At 34.2% G+C, this 18392-nt stretch overlaps 1 protein-coding gene across 2 annotated transcripts in view; it reads right to left on the reverse strand.

The window, feature by feature from the left end:
- LOC115714339 (beta-galactosidase 6) overlaps window positions 1-18392 on the reverse strand; it is a 69279-nt gene that overhangs the window by 38085 nt on the left and 12802 nt on the right. For both annotated transcript variants that reach the window (XM_030643005.2, XM_061114235.1), the window contains 7 exons: window positions 15004-15147; window positions 14792-14886; window positions 14525-14633; window positions 14286-14370; window positions 3484-3602; window positions 3233-3394; window positions 2906-3087 (listed from right to left, as the gene is read on the reverse strand). In XM_030643005.2, coding sequence (XP_030498865.2) covers window positions 2906-3087; window positions 3233-3394; window positions 3484-3602; window positions 14286-14370; window positions 14525-14633; window positions 14792-14886; window positions 15004-15147 — 896 coding nt within the window. The remainder of the gene's footprint in view (window positions 1-2905; window positions 3088-3232; window positions 3395-3483; window positions 3603-14285; window positions 14371-14524; window positions 14634-14791; window positions 14887-15003; window positions 15148-18392) is intronic.

The following is an 18392-nucleotide window of genomic DNA, read 5'->3' on the forward strand; positions in this document are numbered from 1 at the left end:
TTTTGACAACTATTGGTTGCTGCAGTTTTCATAGCCATTTTATGTTCCTTAAGCACTACATCCATGCTAATTATGCATTTCTTATGTCCTTCTTCTAAACACCACATCTTGTATCCTTTTACTTCTTCAAGGTATCCAAGGAACAAACACTTGTGAGCCCTTGGCTCTAGTTTATCCTGTCTGGTATGAGCAAAAGTTGTGCATCCAAAAATTCTGAGATGATCAATTGTTGGAACATTACCTGTCCAGATCTCTTGAGGATCAGTTTTAAACTTTAGTGCAGTTGAGGGATACCTATTTATTAGTTAGCATGCTGTCTTTAGTGCTTCACCCCAAAATTTCTTTCAAGGCCAGCTCCCTTGAGCATGCATCTCACCCTTTCTAATAAAGACCTATTCATTCTTTCAGTAAGTCTATTTTGTTGTGGTTTTTTCACAACTGTTTTGTGTTTATCAATTCCTTTATGTTGACAGACCTAGTGAACTCATCTAAATAGAATTCTAATCCATTATCAGTTCTGAGCTTCTTTATTTTCTTCACTGTCTGGTTTTCAATGAGTCTTTTCCAAGTGACAAAGGTGTTGAAATCCTCATTCTTTGTTTTGAGTAAGAAAACCTAGACTTTTCTAGTATAGTCATCAACTATACTCATGAAGTAACTTGCACCTCCTAATGTTTTAGTCTTGAAAGCCCCCATAGATTAGAGTGTATGTAATCAAGCTTTCCCTGTGTTGTGTGTTTCCCTGGTGTGAACATTAATTTGTAGCATTTTCTATAGACACAATCATCATAGAACTCAAGTTTCTCACCTAATTCGTCTTTGAGTATCCCTTGTTTTTCTAATTCACTGATATCCCTTTCAGTCACATGTCCAAGTCTTAGATGACATAGTCTAGTGCTTTCCATATCTAGATTTTTGACAAACATGCCATTCTCACTAGTGACTGTTTTACCTTTTAGATAATAGATACCATTTCTCAATTCTCCTTTGATGATAACTAGGGATCCTTTCATGACCTTAAATGAACAGTCTATCTTTATAGTATGACCCATTTCAATTAGTTCTCCAATGGAAAGAAAATTTATTTTCAAGTCAGGAACATACCTGACATCTTGGATGGTTTTGACTTGATCATCATGGAGCTTGATTCTTATAGTTCCAATTCCAGCAACTCTGCATACTTTATTATCTCCTAATAGGATTGCTCCCCCATCAAGCTTCTTGAAACTGTGAAACAGTTCTGTTTTGGGTGTCATGTGGAATGAAATCCTGAATCATGTATCCATGAGTCTCCAAATTCTTGGCTAGATACAACCAAAATATCTGCTGACTCATAACCATCTGTCACTACCCATGTATCTCCTCTTTCATTATTTTTGTCTCTGAAGTTTGACCTTTAATGCTCTGCATTCATCCCTATAATGACCCTCTTTCTTGCAATAGTGACACTGTTTTCCTATCTTGGAATTTGATCTTGGTTTGTGAATTTGATTTGAGCCTTCGTATTGCTTGCCTTTGTGACTTGTCTTGTGAAAACAACCTCTATTTTTTGTTGTTTTTGATCTGCCTCTAACAAACAGCTCTTCACCATAGCCATTGATTTTTCTTCACTCCTTTTCTGAATCTCTTTTGAGTTTGATGTTGACTTAACTTCTGTCATGGTTAATGATTCTTTTCAATATAGAATAGTGTCTACAAAATCTTCATAACTCTTTGGTATAATGAACTCAGCAATAGGATTCTTTGGTCCTCATCTTCAATCTTGACTCCTATGGTACTGAGATCCAAGATTATCCTGTTAAACTCATCAAGATATTTTTTGAGATCCTTTATTTCATTCATTCTCATTGTGTAATTTTCTTCAGATAAAGTTTGTTGGCCAGGGACTTTTTCAGATATATTGAAGCCAATTTCTCCCATAATCCTACTACGGTTTCTTCATTCGAAACTTCCCTGAGTACTTCATCCTGCAAACTCAAAAGTATTGCACTATGTGCCTTGTTTAGTACTTCTTTTATTTTCTTCATGTCTTCTCCAAGAGCAACAAGCGCTTCTCAATCAATGGCTTCTGAAATTCCTTGATGCACAAGGAAAGCCTTCATCTTGATCCTCCATAAACAAAAATTATTGTTGCCATTGAATTTATCAATTTCAAAACGTGCAGAAGCCATTACTAATCAGACCTTAATTCTTCTTGATGTCTTGACTTGATTCTTTGATATTCCCTCGACTGAGCTCTTATGCCAATTATTGTGATCAATAGCAAGATCATGGAACTCATGGACAATCATGATAAACAAAAATAGTAGAACAACTGATCTAGATCAATTAGTTGACACACACAAAGAACTGAAAAACAGAACTTAGAACAGTGGACAAGAGAACATAAAACTAGATGCAACACACAGAAATAACGACGTTTGAACAGTGTGATCGTAATATCATCTGTCTACTCTTCAGCCAGAGCAACCCCAGTGGCTTTGATCTTTATTGAGCTAAAAAGAATCGATTACAAAGCAGTTGTACACTAATGTGTTCTTGACACAATCACTCAATGAAGCTTTGCTTCAATTTACACAAAACTCACTTGTGGCACTAAAGATCAAACACACGATAGGCCATTACAACTTTCTTTTCTCTCTGAACTAGCTCACTAACTCATCTAACGATCTCTCTTAAAATTGGTGGCAATGATATGGGAAGGGATGGCTATATATAGCTTTTGGTTCTTGGACTGATACTAACTGTCATAACAAACAGTTAGTTAAAACAGTTATAAACTGTTAGATCTAAGAACATCTTCACTTGATGACCAATCACAACAATTATTAACTATTACAGACTAATAATTAATTTTGTGCATATAAGTACATTATTTTTAGGCTCTTAGTGTTGGAATATTTACCTCAAAGTATACCAAATATAATCTGTTTGATCTTTGGTCATATTCATATGCTCAAGTAGTGTACTAGCTCTTATTTTGGTATCTTCAAAATTTGGAATAACTTCCTTATATTCTGTCCATCTTTCCATTAATTCAAATCTCAGAATTGGTCTTGTAATTCTCATGTTGGAATTTGTTCTTACCTGTAAATATTATAATTCAACATATACATTGAACCAAATTGATATTTCTATGTACACTAATTAATTACTTATTATACTATAAATTATAAAAAAGTTTAAATTAGCTATATACATATATTATATATGTTTGTATATATGGACTAACCTGTGCTGTGTTGAAAATAACATTTTCACAATCTGGAAGAATACTTATAGATTTTGGCATCAACATGTAGGATTGATTTTGAAATTGTACAGTATAGTTATTTCTTATATCACTGTTGATGAGAAATGCAATACATCTTTCTTCTTCACTGAAAATAAATGCCTGAAGTATAGTTCCAAAATATTAAAAAAAGAAAAACGATTATATTTCTAACAAACTAAATGGATTATGCTATTGGTGATTTTTATTACCGATTGATTTTGGCCTAAGGAAATATTTGTTGGTGCTCCCGCTAGTAAAGTTTGAGAACAATTTCTTATTACATCATGCAACTCCTTTAAATGACCCCACTTTGGCTGTCGTAGAAGACCTAATTAAGTATATATTTTAAAATGTTAAATAAATTATGATACACTTTTATATATGTAAAGTCTTTTTTTGGCAAGTTAGGTGACAAAATAATTTTTCCATTTATGGTAAGATTGTTGGGCATTCATATTCGAATTCTTACCTTATAAATTCGGTTTTTAGTTGCACTTTTAGCTGAACTTTCCTTTGTTGAAAACTTCTCAAAAGAGAAGGAATTCTCTTTTGGGAAAGTTGTCTTTTTTAGGGAAACTTTGATTATTGCCCTTTCCTTATTAATTTCGATTGTATCATAATACAATCAAAAAATCTAATCTGTTTTTGGCAGGAATCAAGCATTGAAAGAGGATCGGACCTGATTTGAGCAAGTTTCCCATTTCTGGACAGATCTGCTACGTCAACGTCCGAATCTGATGGAGCAGATCATGTTTTCTTAGGAAAGTTTTTGTACAGCTGCTAATTCGAACTTGTGGTTGCCTCTTTGGTTTCTATGTTCTATAAATAGAGCCTAGAGAGCAGCCATTCGAATTACCTCTTCCATTATTCATTTTTTGCATTTATCTTTTGAGAGAAGAGAGTGTTTCTTTGTTTTGTGAGAGCCTAGTTGTTCATCTAGGTTCTAGTTGTTCTATTTTTGTTCTTACTCTATCCTAGAGGCTGTAAAGAACTACTTGACTGAACAAGAGATTGGTCTTCGGGAGGAGACTTGATAAAGCCTTACTTCGGGAGGAAGTAAGCACTTGGTCTTCGGGAGAAGACTTGTTGAAGCCTTACTTCGGGAGGAAGTAAGCACTCACACTTCAAAGACGAAGGGAGTTCGGGGTTGAAGGTGTTTCAAGAAGTCAGATTCATAAAGTCGATTACAAAGGATTGCGGCAATACTTTAGAGGGAGTCTAAACTTGTTTAAGTCAATTGTCTTTGTAATTTTGATACTTTATTAATTGATTTCATTCTCTGGGCGTGGCCCCGTGGACTAGGAGTGTTCGTGAGAACATTGATACCACGTATAAATCTCTTGTGTCAAGTTATTTATTTTTCTGCAAATATTTTATATTACACTCGTTACATTTCTTTGTAGCGTAATTACTTCTCGCAAACGATTACAGTTTTTATATTTTCTTATATACAACTGACATTTGCAAAAACACGGTTTTTCATTTGGTATCAGAGCGGGACACTAAACTCTTAGTGTGGTCCTATAACGTTTTTGTGTTAAAATGTCATTTTTTGCAGAAGGAAGTTCAATTTCTAGACCACCGTTGCTTAATGACTCTAACTATCCTTATTGGAAAGTTAGAATGAGGGCCTTCATCAAATCTCAAGATGAGAAAGCTTGGAGAATGGTTCTTTCAGGGTTGTCTCTTCCAGTTGAGACAGACTCTTCAGGTAATACTACTATAAAATCTGAACTGGAATGGTCTATTGAAGATGATAAACTTTCTGCCTACAATAGCAAAGCCTTGCATGCTATCTTTAACGGTGTAGGTGAGGGTTACATTAAACTTATATCATCTTGTGTTTCTGCTAAGGAAGCTTGGGAGATCCTTCAAACTCAGTTTGAGGGAACTTCTGATGTGAAAAGATCTAGATTTATCATGCTTCAAACTAAATTTGATGAGCTTAGAATGTCTGATAATGAAACCTTAACTGAATTCTATAAAAAATTATCTGATATTGCTAATGAATATTTTGCTCTTGGTGAAAAGCTTGATGATTCTGTTCTTGTGAGAAAAATTGTTAGAGTACTTCCAGAAAGGTTCGATACTAAACTTTTGGCAATGGAGGAAGCTAAAGATTTTAGCACAATGAAGGTAGAAGAATTGATGGGTTCCTTACGTACTTTTGAATTAAATCAACAGATTAAACAAAAGGACAAACCCAAATCCATTGCTGATAAAGGTAAAAGTATTGCTTTGAAAGTTGCTGATAATGAAAATTCTGATAGTGAATGTGATGATGAGATTGCTTTATTAACTAAGAATTTTCAGAAATATATGAAAAAGATGGGAAATAAAAAGAATATTTCGAAAGGTTCAAAAGGTAATACTTTTATTAAACCATCTGTCTCTAACAAAAAGCGAATTCAGTGCAGGGAATGTGAAGGTTTTGGGCATATTCAAGCTGAGTGTGCAAACACTTTGAAAAAGAATAAGAAAAGTTTCAATGTCACTTGGAGTGATGATGAAAGCGAAAGTGATGAAGATAATTCTAAAAATGTTGCCCTAACCTCTGTTATGACTAATGTGTTGTGTGATTCACAGGTGAAAGCTAAATTGGTATGTCTAAATAATACCACCGATCATGAGGAATCAGATTCAGATATGTCTAAAATCTGTGAAGAGTCTCTTGCTGAATCATACAAAGTCATGTATGAAAAATTGATTCAGGTTGCTTCTGAAAATAGAGACTTGAATAAATTGAATAAAAAATTGTCTCATCAAATTGAATTGTGTGAATTGAAAATAAAAGAGTATGAGACAAGTGTTTTGTGATAAAGATGAAAAAATCAATCTCTTAAAAAAGGAACTTGAAAACTTTAAGAAAAATGTTCAAATGCTTAACCCTGGATCTTCTATTTTTGAAAAAGCACAGAATGCAGGTCAAAGAGGTTTCGCAGGTCTTGGTTCAAATGGAATGGAAAGTTCTGGAGTCACGAAGTTTGTAAAATCTAGTGTTCCAACGAACCACTCTGAGGCTACAAAGTCTGCTGTAACAGTTTCACAGCCTGTTGCAGCAAGAGTTGTTTATGATGCTGCAAAATCTCTAGGATTTTCGAAAAGAGTAAGATCTCAGGTAAAAAGATTTGTTCCCACTTGTCATTTTTGTGGTAGAAAAGGACATATTAGACCTAAATATTTCACGTTGAAAAATCTGTTTAAAACAAATTATTTTGATAATTTGGAAAAATCTCAAAAGAAACATAAATGTTTGAAACAAATATGGGTGAAAAAGAATTGTCTAGCTGGTTTTTCTGATAAAACTGCTGCATCTCAAATGTGGTATTTTGACAGTGGTTGTTCTAGACATATGACAGGTAACAAGGATTTTTTAACTAACATTCGGCCCATGCAATGTGGAGAAGTCACGTTTGGTAATGGCTTATCTGGAAAAGTTGTTGGTATGGGAACTCTAAATTTTGAAGGGTTACCTAGACTGAAAAATGTGATGTTAGTTGAAGGACTGAGGGCTAATTTACTTAGCATCAGTCAAATTTGTGACCAAGGGTTTACTGTTTCATTTGATAGTGATCATTGCTATGTTCTGAATGATGATAATGAATGTATCTTGCAAGGATTTTGATCCAATGATAACTGTTACACTCTAACCCCTGTGTTTACTTGTCATTCAGCTATCAACAACACCACAGATCTGTGGCATGCCAAGCTTGGGCATATTAATTTAAAAAACCTGAAAAAATTTTCAAATGCAGGTATTGTTCGAGGACTTCCCAAGCTTGGTAAGGAAAGTGTAGGTAAGTGTGAACCGTGTTAACTTGGGAAGCAATTAAAAATCACTCACAAGCCTGTGTCTGATATCAATACCTCAAAAGTATTGGAATTGCTTCACATGGATCTTACGGGTCCAATCCAAGTTGAAAGTTTGAATGGTAGACGATATATCTTTGTTTGTGTTGATGATTTCTCTCGTTTTACTTGGGTAGATTTCTTAAGAGAAAAATCTGACACTTTTGATGCCTTTAAAACTCTGTGTTTGAGATTAAGAGTTGAGAAAGGTTGTAATATTGGGAAAATTGTTCAAATTAGAAGTGATCATGGTAAGGAGTTTGAAAATTCTGTGTATGATGATTTTTGCAAGTCTACAGGTATAACTCATGAATTTTCAGCTCCCAAAACTCCTCAACAAAATGGAGTTGTTGAGAGGAAGAATCGAACATTGCAGGAAATGGCAAGAGTGATGTTAAATAGCAAGAAGTTGACAAAGCGCTTATGGGCTGAAGCTATTAACACAGCTTGCTACATAATAAACAGAATGTTTATTCGTCTAGATACCTCAAAAACATCTTATGAAATCTGGAAAGGTAAGCGCCCCAATGTAAGTCATTTTCATGTTTTTGGATGTGTGTGTTATGTCTATAGAGATCGTGAGCATATTGGTAAATTTGATGCTAAAAGTGATGTTGGTGTGTTTATTGGATATTCCTTAAATAGTAGAGCTTATCGTGTTTATAACATGAGAACTCAAACTGTTTTGGAATCAGCTAATGTGGTTGTTGATGATTTTAAAGATTTTTCAGAATTTTCCACAGAAGCCAAGATAGATAGTCTCATGGATGCTCCTCCAGAAGCAGCAAAATCAGATCTTGATGCAGCAGAACCCATTGCTGATGCTGCAACTGAGACTGGAGAACCAGAACCGTCTATCTTGACTCATCCAAACATCATCACTGATTCTATTCAGAAAGAACCAAGCACCAGAGTCAAATTGAATCATCCAAAAGATCTCATTCTTGGAAATCCTGAAGAAAGCATGGTAACTCGCAGTAGGTATGTTAATTTAATCAGCTTTCTTTGTTTTGTTTCTCAATATGAACCGAAAAATATGAAGGAATCCATGACCTTTGAGGAATGGCTCAATGCAGTGCAAGAGGAACTCAACCAATTTGTTCGCAACAAGGTATGGATTTTGGTCGGAAGACCAAAAGGTATAAATGTAATTGGAACAAAGTGGTTATTTAAAAATAAAAGTGATGAGTTCGGTACAATTGTGAGAAACAAGGCTCGTTTGGTAGCACAAGGATACACACAGGTAGAAGGTATTGATTTTGATGAAACTTTTGCTCCTGTTGCAAGATTAGAATCAATTCGTTTACTTTTGTGTATTGCTTGTATTTTGAATATTAAATTGTTTCAAATGGATGTGAAATCTGCCTTCCTAAATGGTATATTGAATGAGGAAGTTTATGTTGAGCAACCAAAAGGATTTGAAGATCCTCAATTTCCAGACCATGTGTACAAACTTGAAAAAGCTTTGTATGGTCTAAAACAAGCTCCTCGAGCTTGGTATGAAAGGTTGACTCAATTTTTACTTTCTCATGACTATCAAAGAGGTAGTGTGGATAAAACTCTTTTCATCAAGCATATAAAATCTGATTTTATCATTGCTCAAATTTATGTTGATGATATAGTTTTTGGTTCTACATCTAACCATGAAGTGCAGGTATTTGTTGATAAAATGAAAAGTGAATTTGAAATGAGCATGGTTGGTGAGCTTACTTTCTTTTTGGGTTTTCAAGTGAAACAAATGGAAGGAGGTACATTTGTATCTCAAAGTAAGTATGCTAAGAACCTTGTCAAGAAATTTGGTCTTGAATCGGCTAAGCAGGTAAGTACTCCAATGAGCACCACATTGAAATTGACAAAAGATGAGAATGGAGTAAAGGTAGACACTACACTTTATCGTAGCATGATTGGAAGTCTTTTGTATTTAACTGCTAGTTGTCCTGATATTTGTTACAGTGTGGGAGTTTGTGCTAGATATCAAAGTAATCCTATGGAATCTCATGTATCAGCTGTGAAAAGGATTATTCGATATGTTAATAGCACTCTTGATTATGGAATTTGGTACTCGAAAGATACTAATTCTAATCTTGCTTGTTTTAGTGATGCAGATTGGGCAGACAATGCTGATGATCGGAAGAGCACAAGTGGAGGGTGTTTCTTTCTTGGGAATAATCTTGTATCTTGGCATAGCAAGAAACAAAATTCCATTTTTTTGTCCACTGCCGAAGCTGAGTACATAGCTGCTGGTAGTTGCTGTACTCAACTCTTATGGTTGAAACAAATGTTGATTGATTATGGATTTGAATTGGGTGTTTTGACTATCTTTTGTGATAACACTAGTGCCATAAATATTTCCAAAAATTCTGTTCAACATTCTAGAATAAAGCACATTGATATAAGGCATCACTTTATCAGGGAACTTGTTGAAAATAAATCTTTGCAATTAGAATATGTTGATACTGAAAAACAATTAGCTGATATTTTCACAAAGGCCCTAGATGCAAGTCGCTTTGACTCCCTCAGAAAGTCTTTGGGAGTTTGCATTGTTTAATTTTCTCTTGTTCATAATTTTTGTACAATAGTGTTTTGTGATTCTTCTCTAGCTTTTAATCTTCTATCATTGTATTTTGACAAATCATGTTTATGCTTTTGGATTATAATTAGTTAGGATCTCATTCTTATCATACTTTGTGATGTTCTGTTAAAAGGTTCATGTTACTCTTTGTTTGTGACTAGGATTAAATAATGTACTTTTACAGAGTTGAGCAATTTTTATTTCAGTCTTGTCAGGCCCCTTGCTGGAATAGAGCTACCCATACTGAGGTGTGAAAGCCATCTTTTGAGTAAGCTGGAACATTGTAATTAGCAACTATGATGAGGATGCACTACCATAGAAAAGGGCTACCTTCAGTATGGTGTGATAGCATCCAGTTGCGGGATCAAATTGAAAAAGGCGAAAATGAAAAATCTTGCCAAGGACAATGATCCTATTTTCACTGCACACACTTATGTCTGACAAGTGTGTTCAAATTTGTAAGTCTCCTCTATTAAATTAAATTGATAATCCTGGTTCACAATTTTTAGTAACATGCATATCCTTTTCCTCAACATCAATTAAGTATGATTTGTTCTTGAGATACTAACTAGTTATTTTCCTTAAAAGCATAACATGTATTTTATTTTGTCAATTTTCAATGATATTAGATTATATTGCTTGTTTAGAATCTCATATATTTATTGTACACATTGTATTTTATTTTCTAAAAAAAATAAAAAATAAAAAAATAAAAAAAATAAAAAAAAAGGAGGGAGGCGTGTGACTTGCTTCATGGGTTAAGGAAATCTTGTGCTTAAATGGTAAGTATCAACATTCATTCTTCTTTGATTTATTTTGATATTTTTCCAAGTAAAGATTAATCTTTATATGGTAATGTGCCTTTATTCTTGAAAGATTGATTTATTTTTGGAAATATTGTCGGCAATTCTAGTTTCCTTTTTTTTTCTTTTTTTTTTATTATAAAAGAAAAGGGAAAGGAGTTGAGGAGTGGGTGGTTTCCTTTTATGGGTTCATGGGCTGGCGGTTACCTTTTAAAACTTTCAAAATTGGTTTCCCTTTCTTGTTTTGCTTCTAAGGTTATATAAACCAATTTTTGTCATTTAACTCACCACCTACCTGAACCTTCTTTCTTGTTTCTTGTGTGTTTCTGTTCATTTTCTTTTTCAGATCCAAAATGGTGAGAACCAAGAATCTAGGGCACTCTAAAAAATTGGAAGAAACCGTTGCAACTCCTTCCAATGCTCCCCCTGCTGCTTCAGTTCATCCTCCTGCTGTTGCAAAGCCTGGAGATTCATCGCTTCCCCAGCGTGAATCTCAAACCGAGAAGCCAAAACGTCCACCCAAGAAAGTTGCTCGCAAATCGGTAAGACCCATTCGCACCTGGACTTCCTCTTCTGAATCTTCAAAGGAATCTCCTCCTCCATTGGCAGTTCCACCTCCTGCTGCATCAATGCCTGGCTCCACTCAAACAGGCCCTTCTACTCGAACTCGAGCCCAGCAAGCCTCTGCTGAGAAGGAACTTCGAGCCTCTCAATCTCGTGAGAAGACAGTCCCTCCAGCCAAGAAGAAACTCAAGACTAATCCACCCTCGACCTCATCAAGTTCCAGTTCAGAAGAAGAGGATCCAATGGAAGTTTCTTCAGACAAATCAGTGTCTCTTCACTCTGAGAAGGATAGTGAGGACACAGAACTCGAGCCAGAGCTTCCTCGACCAAAATCTGCTTCTACAGCAAAGGCCTCTGCTGCTGCCAAAGGCAAGCAGCCCATGGAAGATCCTTCGTCTGGTAATGTCCCTTCCTCTCTCTCTGGCTGTCCTCGATTTTATTATCGTGACAATGAACGTGACTGGAATTTATATGCAAACCGTAAGTTTGAGAGTGAGAGGAACTATGACTTGCATGCTCATCGTGTTTATGGTATTGTAAAGTTTATCCAATTTCATCAATGGGAAAATACTCTTACTGGTTTCATTGGATACATTGCAAACATTGTTAAGGATTTTTATGCTAATCTCACTGATGATTTCCTTGATGAGAATTCTAGACTTTATCGAAGAGTTTATGTTAGGGGTCATTGGTTCTCTTTTTCTGAGAAGGATATTGCTCAAGCATTGCAATTGCCCGAGAATGTATCCAATGCAGTGATGTCCATGGATCGTGAGTTGATGCACTCTGAACTCACGGGTGCTCGTTCAGAGTTGAAACCAGGGGAGAGTCTTCGAATCACTCACCTCACTTTTGCTCATGCTTCTCTTATGCGGTTTGCCTTAAGCAATTGGGTTCCTAATTCAAACAAGACCGTAGTGTCTCAAGATGTGGCTTCTCTCTTATACCGCATCACTTCTGGCACTTCAATTGATTTGGCCTCCCACATTCTGAACCAAATTGTCTCCTTCCGAAGAGGTAAAAAGCCAACCTTTAAACTTGTGTTTCCAAATCTAATTTATAAGGTTTTATCTTCTCAGAAAAATGTGGCCCAATCACATGAAACACTTGAGCCTCCCATCAGTGGACCTACATTCCAGCCCTCTGAATACTTTGATGGTGTGTTTCAAAAACGACCAAAGGCTGATACTGCTGCTGCAAGTTCAGGTTCTGCTGCAGCAGAACTCCTGGAAGTCAAGTCCAAACTTCAGAATGTGCATAATCGCCTTGGAGCAATGGAAGAAGTCCAGCATGAGATGTCTAAGCAACTGTCTTCTTTGATTAAACTCTACCGAGACTAAGTTGTTTCTCCTTTTTTTTTTTGATTGAACTTATATCTATTTTTCTTTCTTTGTTTACTTTGGCACTCCGATAAACAAAAAGGGGGAGAGATATTTATTTTTAATTTGTTTGTTGCCCAACTCTGGACCCTTTTTCCAGGGGGAGTTGTGGTTGGTTAGTACTTGTGAACATATCTTTTAAAGTTAGCATGTTTTTGGTTTCTTTGTGATATTCGATTGTGTTACTCAGGGGGAGTAGTATCTTTTGCTCTTGCTAACTTTGCCTTGCAGGTACTTTATGTTAAAAATTATTTTGTTCATCTAAAGTGCCAAAGGGGGAGATTGTAAAGTCTTTTTTTGGCAAGTTAGGTGACAAAATAATTTTTCCATTTATGGTAAGATTGTTGGGCATTCATATTCGAATTCTTACCTTATAAATTCGGTTTTTAGTTGCTCTTTTCCTTGATTGGAATGTTGCACTTTCAGCTGAACTTTCCTTTGTTGAAAACTTCTCAAAAGAGAAGGAATTCTCTTTTGGGAAAGTTGTCTTTTTTAGGGAAACTTTGATTATTGCTCTTTCCTTATTAATTTCGATTGTATCATAATACAATCAGAATATCTAATCTGTTTTTGGCAGGAATCAAGCATTGAAAGAGGATCAGACCCGATTTGAGCAAGTTTTCCGTTTCTGGACAGATCTGCTACGTCAACGTCCGAATCTGATGGAGCAGATCATGTTTTCTTAGGAAAGTTTTTGTACAGCTGCTAATTTGAACTTGTGGTTGCCTCTTTGGTTTCTATGTTCTATAAATAGAGCCTAGAGAGCAACCATTCGAATTACCTCTTCCATTATTCATTTTTTGCATTTATCTTTTGAGAGAAGAGAGTGTTTCTTTGTTTTTTGAGAGCCTAGTTGTTCATCTAGGTTCTAGTTGTTCTATTTCTGTTCTTACTCTATCCTAGAGGCTGTGAAGAACTACTTGACTGAACAAGAGATTGGTCTTCGGGAGAAGACTTGATAAAACCTTACTTCGGGAGGAAGTAAGCACTTGGTCTTCGGGAGAAGACTTGTTGAAGCCTTACTTCGGGAGGAAGTAAGCACTCACACTTCAAAGACGAAGGGAGTTCGGGCTTGAAGGTGTTTCAAGAAGTCAGATTCATAAAGTGGATTACAAAGGATTGCGGCAATACTTTAGAGGGAGTCTAAACTTGTTTAAGTCAATTGTCTTTGTAATTTTGATACTTTATTAATTGATTTCATTCTCTGGGCGTGGCCCCGTGGACTAGGAGTGTTCGTGAGAACACTGATACCGCGTATAAATCTCTTGTGTCAAGTTATTTATTTTTCTGCAAATATTTTATATTAACTGTTACATTTCTTTGTAGCAGAATTACTTTCTGCTGCTGCAAACGATTACAGTTTTTATATTTTCTTATATACAACTGACATTTGCAAAAACACGATTTTTCAATATATATAATAAGAGGTTTTAACATTTATATTATTTTTATTAATTTACTTCATATATACTTGTTTTCAATCATGAAATGCCATTTTATATTTGAGCTCCATATAAAAAATAAAGAACAAAATACCAGAACATTATTTGTGGGGAATACTAAATCTATATGGTAGTAAATAGTGATGGATTCAAAATTTTTACTTTGTAGGAATTTATTTATCATGAAGAAAATATTTATACTTATATTATTATCACTCTTATTAGATTTATTTAATTTTGTGAGAACTTTTTCAATTATTTTAATTTATAATTATATCAAATTAAAAAATTTACATGAAAAACAATATTTTTGTTTGTGGGGCTATATAGCCCCCACATTAGTACTCAATTAATATTACTTATCTAATCTATAAAAGTGAAAATGAAATACAAGAATATTACCGTACTCATCAAGAGGAGCTTGATCGTAGTAACTTGTTATAACATATGCAGAGCCAGTTCTCCCAAAATTTGTTCCACCGTGGTACTATAGTACAAGAAAGACATTGGCCAACATTCTTATAATTAATTAATAATTAAGTTAAAATGACATTGATAATTTAAAACAAAAGCATAAAAAATTGAATCACTACCGAATGACATAACAATAATAATTCTATAATATAATTAGTGTGTCATACCATGTAATAATTAATATAGCTTCCATTATTTCTTGCAATAAAAAGTATCACATGATAAGCAATATCCTCAGCTGATCTTATGTAAGTTTCCCCACCATATATTTGCAAGCTGAGATCAATGTTATCAAATAATAGTATTAAATTAAAGGGAAAAAAAAAATAATCCCACAATTTAAACGTACCTTCAACAATTTTGTATAACTTGTGAAAGAAATATATATATATATTTTTTTAATGCAATTTTTTTTAAAGGTATAGGTGGTATACAAAGATGTCCAATTCTCTGTCCAAAGTGATGGCTTGTTTGGCGAATTTGGCCCTTTGAAAGTTTCTCCACATTTCATTCCATTGCATGTATTAATCTATATATGCATAATTATTAATAATCAAATATTGAAAAGTCAACTTTTTAATGTGTTTATATATAATAAACAATCTTTAATTCAGCTTCACATTTTAAATGGAAAAAAACAACTAACCACAGGATCTGGGGCATCACTTTGCTTGCACATCACCCATGGCACACCAGTCTGAAGATCAACAGCCATTTTTGCTGCCCAACGAACATAGGAGGCTCCTTTTTCATGAAATGCTGCTTCTACATTCTCATATTCATTCTCAATCTAACAATTATATATGTACATATTGTTAGACTTTTATTTGGGCTTACATTAAATTTTATTGGTTTTATTAAAACTTGGGTTGATTGGATAGTTCTTTGCTGTGTTAGCCCATGTTGTTGGTGATCAATTGTTAATGGGCTTAGCATCTGTGAGTAGAGTCTAGGTGAAGCAGAAGTGTGGGCTTTTCTAGTTGACTGAAGCCTTTGATGAGCAGGCCCAGCCCAACTAGGGTTTTGTAGCTAAGTCCCCTCCCTAACTCTATAAATACATATTGTCTCATCACAATTGTATACCTTTTGATAATCAGAGAAAATAAACTGCTTCTGATTTAGAGATCTAGGGAGGAAGACTTAGTTGATAGTATTGCACTATCAAATTGGAGTAACTGCTGTGGATCAATCAGAGATAATTGCTATGGATCAATCAGGTACACATACCTAATTATTATATCTTATTATTGTGTTCTATGTTATATACAAATAGATCTTGGGTTAATTGTTAATTTATCTAACATGTGGTATCAGATTGCCTATTGTATATGATTTAGAACCTATAATTAGTATAATTAATTTGCATATGTTAATTATCTATAATTACATATGAATTTTGTTATTATTTTATGTGCAATTTTTTGTTTTTAAATCTTAAAACTTTAGGGGTTTTGTTTATTATTAAATTCTCGTTCTATTGATATATTATATGCATGAAATCATTGTGTATATTAAGAGAATTTTAAATTTAAAGTTTTAGGGTTTATATGATTATAATATGAAATTATATTTTGTGTATTTTGATTTTATTGTTTTTAATCTAAAATTGATTATAGATAACTCATTATCAATTGTTTAAGATTGTTCCTACATAATTAATTTCGGATTTAAACTAAGATTAGCATTACAATTTTTTTTTGTTGTGTTCTTCAATTTTCGGATTGCTTTTGTCATGAAATCAGAGATTTAACCTTTAATACCCGAAATTAGTAGCGTAGATCAATTAGAAATTCAATCCCGAGCAAAACCCATCCAAAATCCCCACCTTTCGACGATTTTTTGGCCGGAAAACTGTTGCAGACCCGAATCGGAGGAACCGGGTCGCGTGACCCGCTTTCAGACCCATCTGCAGTGCTGGAGGTTGAAGGTGACTCCCAGCCGCGACGCCCACTCGCGCAGGCGGCGCGTGGGGGCGCGTGGGGCCGGCTGGGAGGTCCGTTTTCGACGATTTTTTTTTCAGCGTTATTAGAATTTAATTTCTGATTTTTCTATGATTTTTAATTAATTTTTTGACTCCGTTTAATAATTATTATTATTTTAATGATAATTATGTAGTTAAAAAAATTATTAAAAATATTTTTTGACAATTTTTCGAAATTTGTCAATCATAGAAAATTTTTTGAGTTTCTTCTCGTTCCATAAAACATAGTCACTCTCTTATTTAATTTGTTTTGACTATGTAGTCTCCACCAATTTTCTTATATTCACATCTTTTAATTATTTGTTGTTCTAAAGTTATAAAACTTGATTATTTGATATAAAAATAATGTGTTATGGTGGACACTTTATTTTTTTATTATCAATATAATAAAAGCAATTATATATCTCTTTTGGAAATTTGGTTGAAAATTATTAATTTTCAATGATTGTTTTATCACCAAATTTCACATGTTGAAGAAAATATTATATTTTTGGTTGACTATATGTGTAATTACTTGCCCAAAGGTAGTATTTACATATATTAGTTCACATTCCATGAAGTGAGTTAATATTAAATGTATATATTTTAATTATTTGCCCAAAGGTAATAATTTAAATATATAAATTTATTATTATTTTTGCTTGAATTAATACATATTTTTAAGAAATTTATTTGCCCAAAGGTAATAAAATTCTTAAATGATATGTATTTTTTCTTTGTTGTTAACTTCATGAAGGTAAATCATGTGTGTGTTATATTCTCACCCCAAAGGGGAGTTTATAATGACCAGTTGATTCTACAATATTTTCTAATACATTGCTCATATTGCTTATTCAAGTTTTAATTTTTGAATTTTTCGATCTCCTTTTACGTGAACAACAATAATGCTTCCATTCATATTTTGAATGCTTCCAACTACAAGACATGGAAACGAGATGTGGAATTTACTTTAGGCATAATGGATATGGACTTGTGCCTACGAGAAGAAAAACCTGTGAACTTGCGACTCCGGTACCGCCGAGAGAACTCATCATGCACAATGGGAAAAGTCAAGTCGTCTCAGTCTTCTTACTATGAAAAGATCCATTCCTGAACATCTATTGAGTGGTTTGCCAGACACTACAAATGCCAAAGAGTTTTTCAATGCTGTAGAAAAATTATACGACACTGGTGAAAACGCTGAAGCTGGACATCTTATGGATGAAATGACAACCATTAAGTATGATGAATTAAAAGGAGTGCAAGATTTTATTCTGAAATTGGTGAATGTTCAGTCCAAGTTAAAAGATCATAATATTCCTCTCCCTGACTCTTTCATTATTCATCGAGCTCTTCATGCTCTTCCTGCCTCTTTCAGCCTTATCAAGACAGCCTACACCACTTACAATCAAACATGGACTATCACCGACCTAATTTCTCAGTGTGTAGCTGAAGAAAGCAAGCTTAAAAGGGAGAAGAATGAATCTGCTAACTATGTTTCTCACCTCAAGCCCAACAAAGGAAAAGGAAAATTCAAGAATAAAAATGATGGTGCTACTAAACAGAATGGTAATGGTAAGGAGCATAAGAATAAACAGAAGAATAACAATGGAAAGTCCAAATACTCTAATGTGAAGTGTTACTTTTGTGAAAAATTGGGGCATCGGAGAACGGACTGTCACAAATTTAAGACTTGGTTAGAAAAGAAGCAAGCACAATCAGGTAATCCATTGGCATGTGTTTGTTTTGAATCTAATCTAGTTGATGTTCCTATTGATTCTTGGTGGTTAGACAGTGGTGCTACTGTTCATGTTTCTGCTTCCTTACAGGGGCTAAGGGATCTCAGGAAGCCAAGTGAGAGGGAGTCCAAGCTTAAAGTTGGCAATGATGTTGGAGTTGACGTTATCTATGTTGGAACATTTATTCTTGAATTACAGTCTCGTGATAAGATTATTCTGAACAATACTTTTTATGTTCCTACTTTTAAAAGGAATTTAGTTTCGCTTCCGCTTTTGGTTAAACAAGGATATTCTTTTCATTTTGCAAATGATAATGTTGACATTATGCTTGACTCT

This window comes from Cannabis sativa, chromosome 4, assembly GCF_029168945.1.
Source record: "Cannabis sativa cultivar Pink pepper isolate KNU-18-1 chromosome 4, ASM2916894v1, whole genome shotgun sequence".
NCBI classification, from domain to species: Eukaryota; Viridiplantae; Streptophyta; class Magnoliopsida; order Rosales; family Cannabaceae; genus Cannabis; species Cannabis sativa.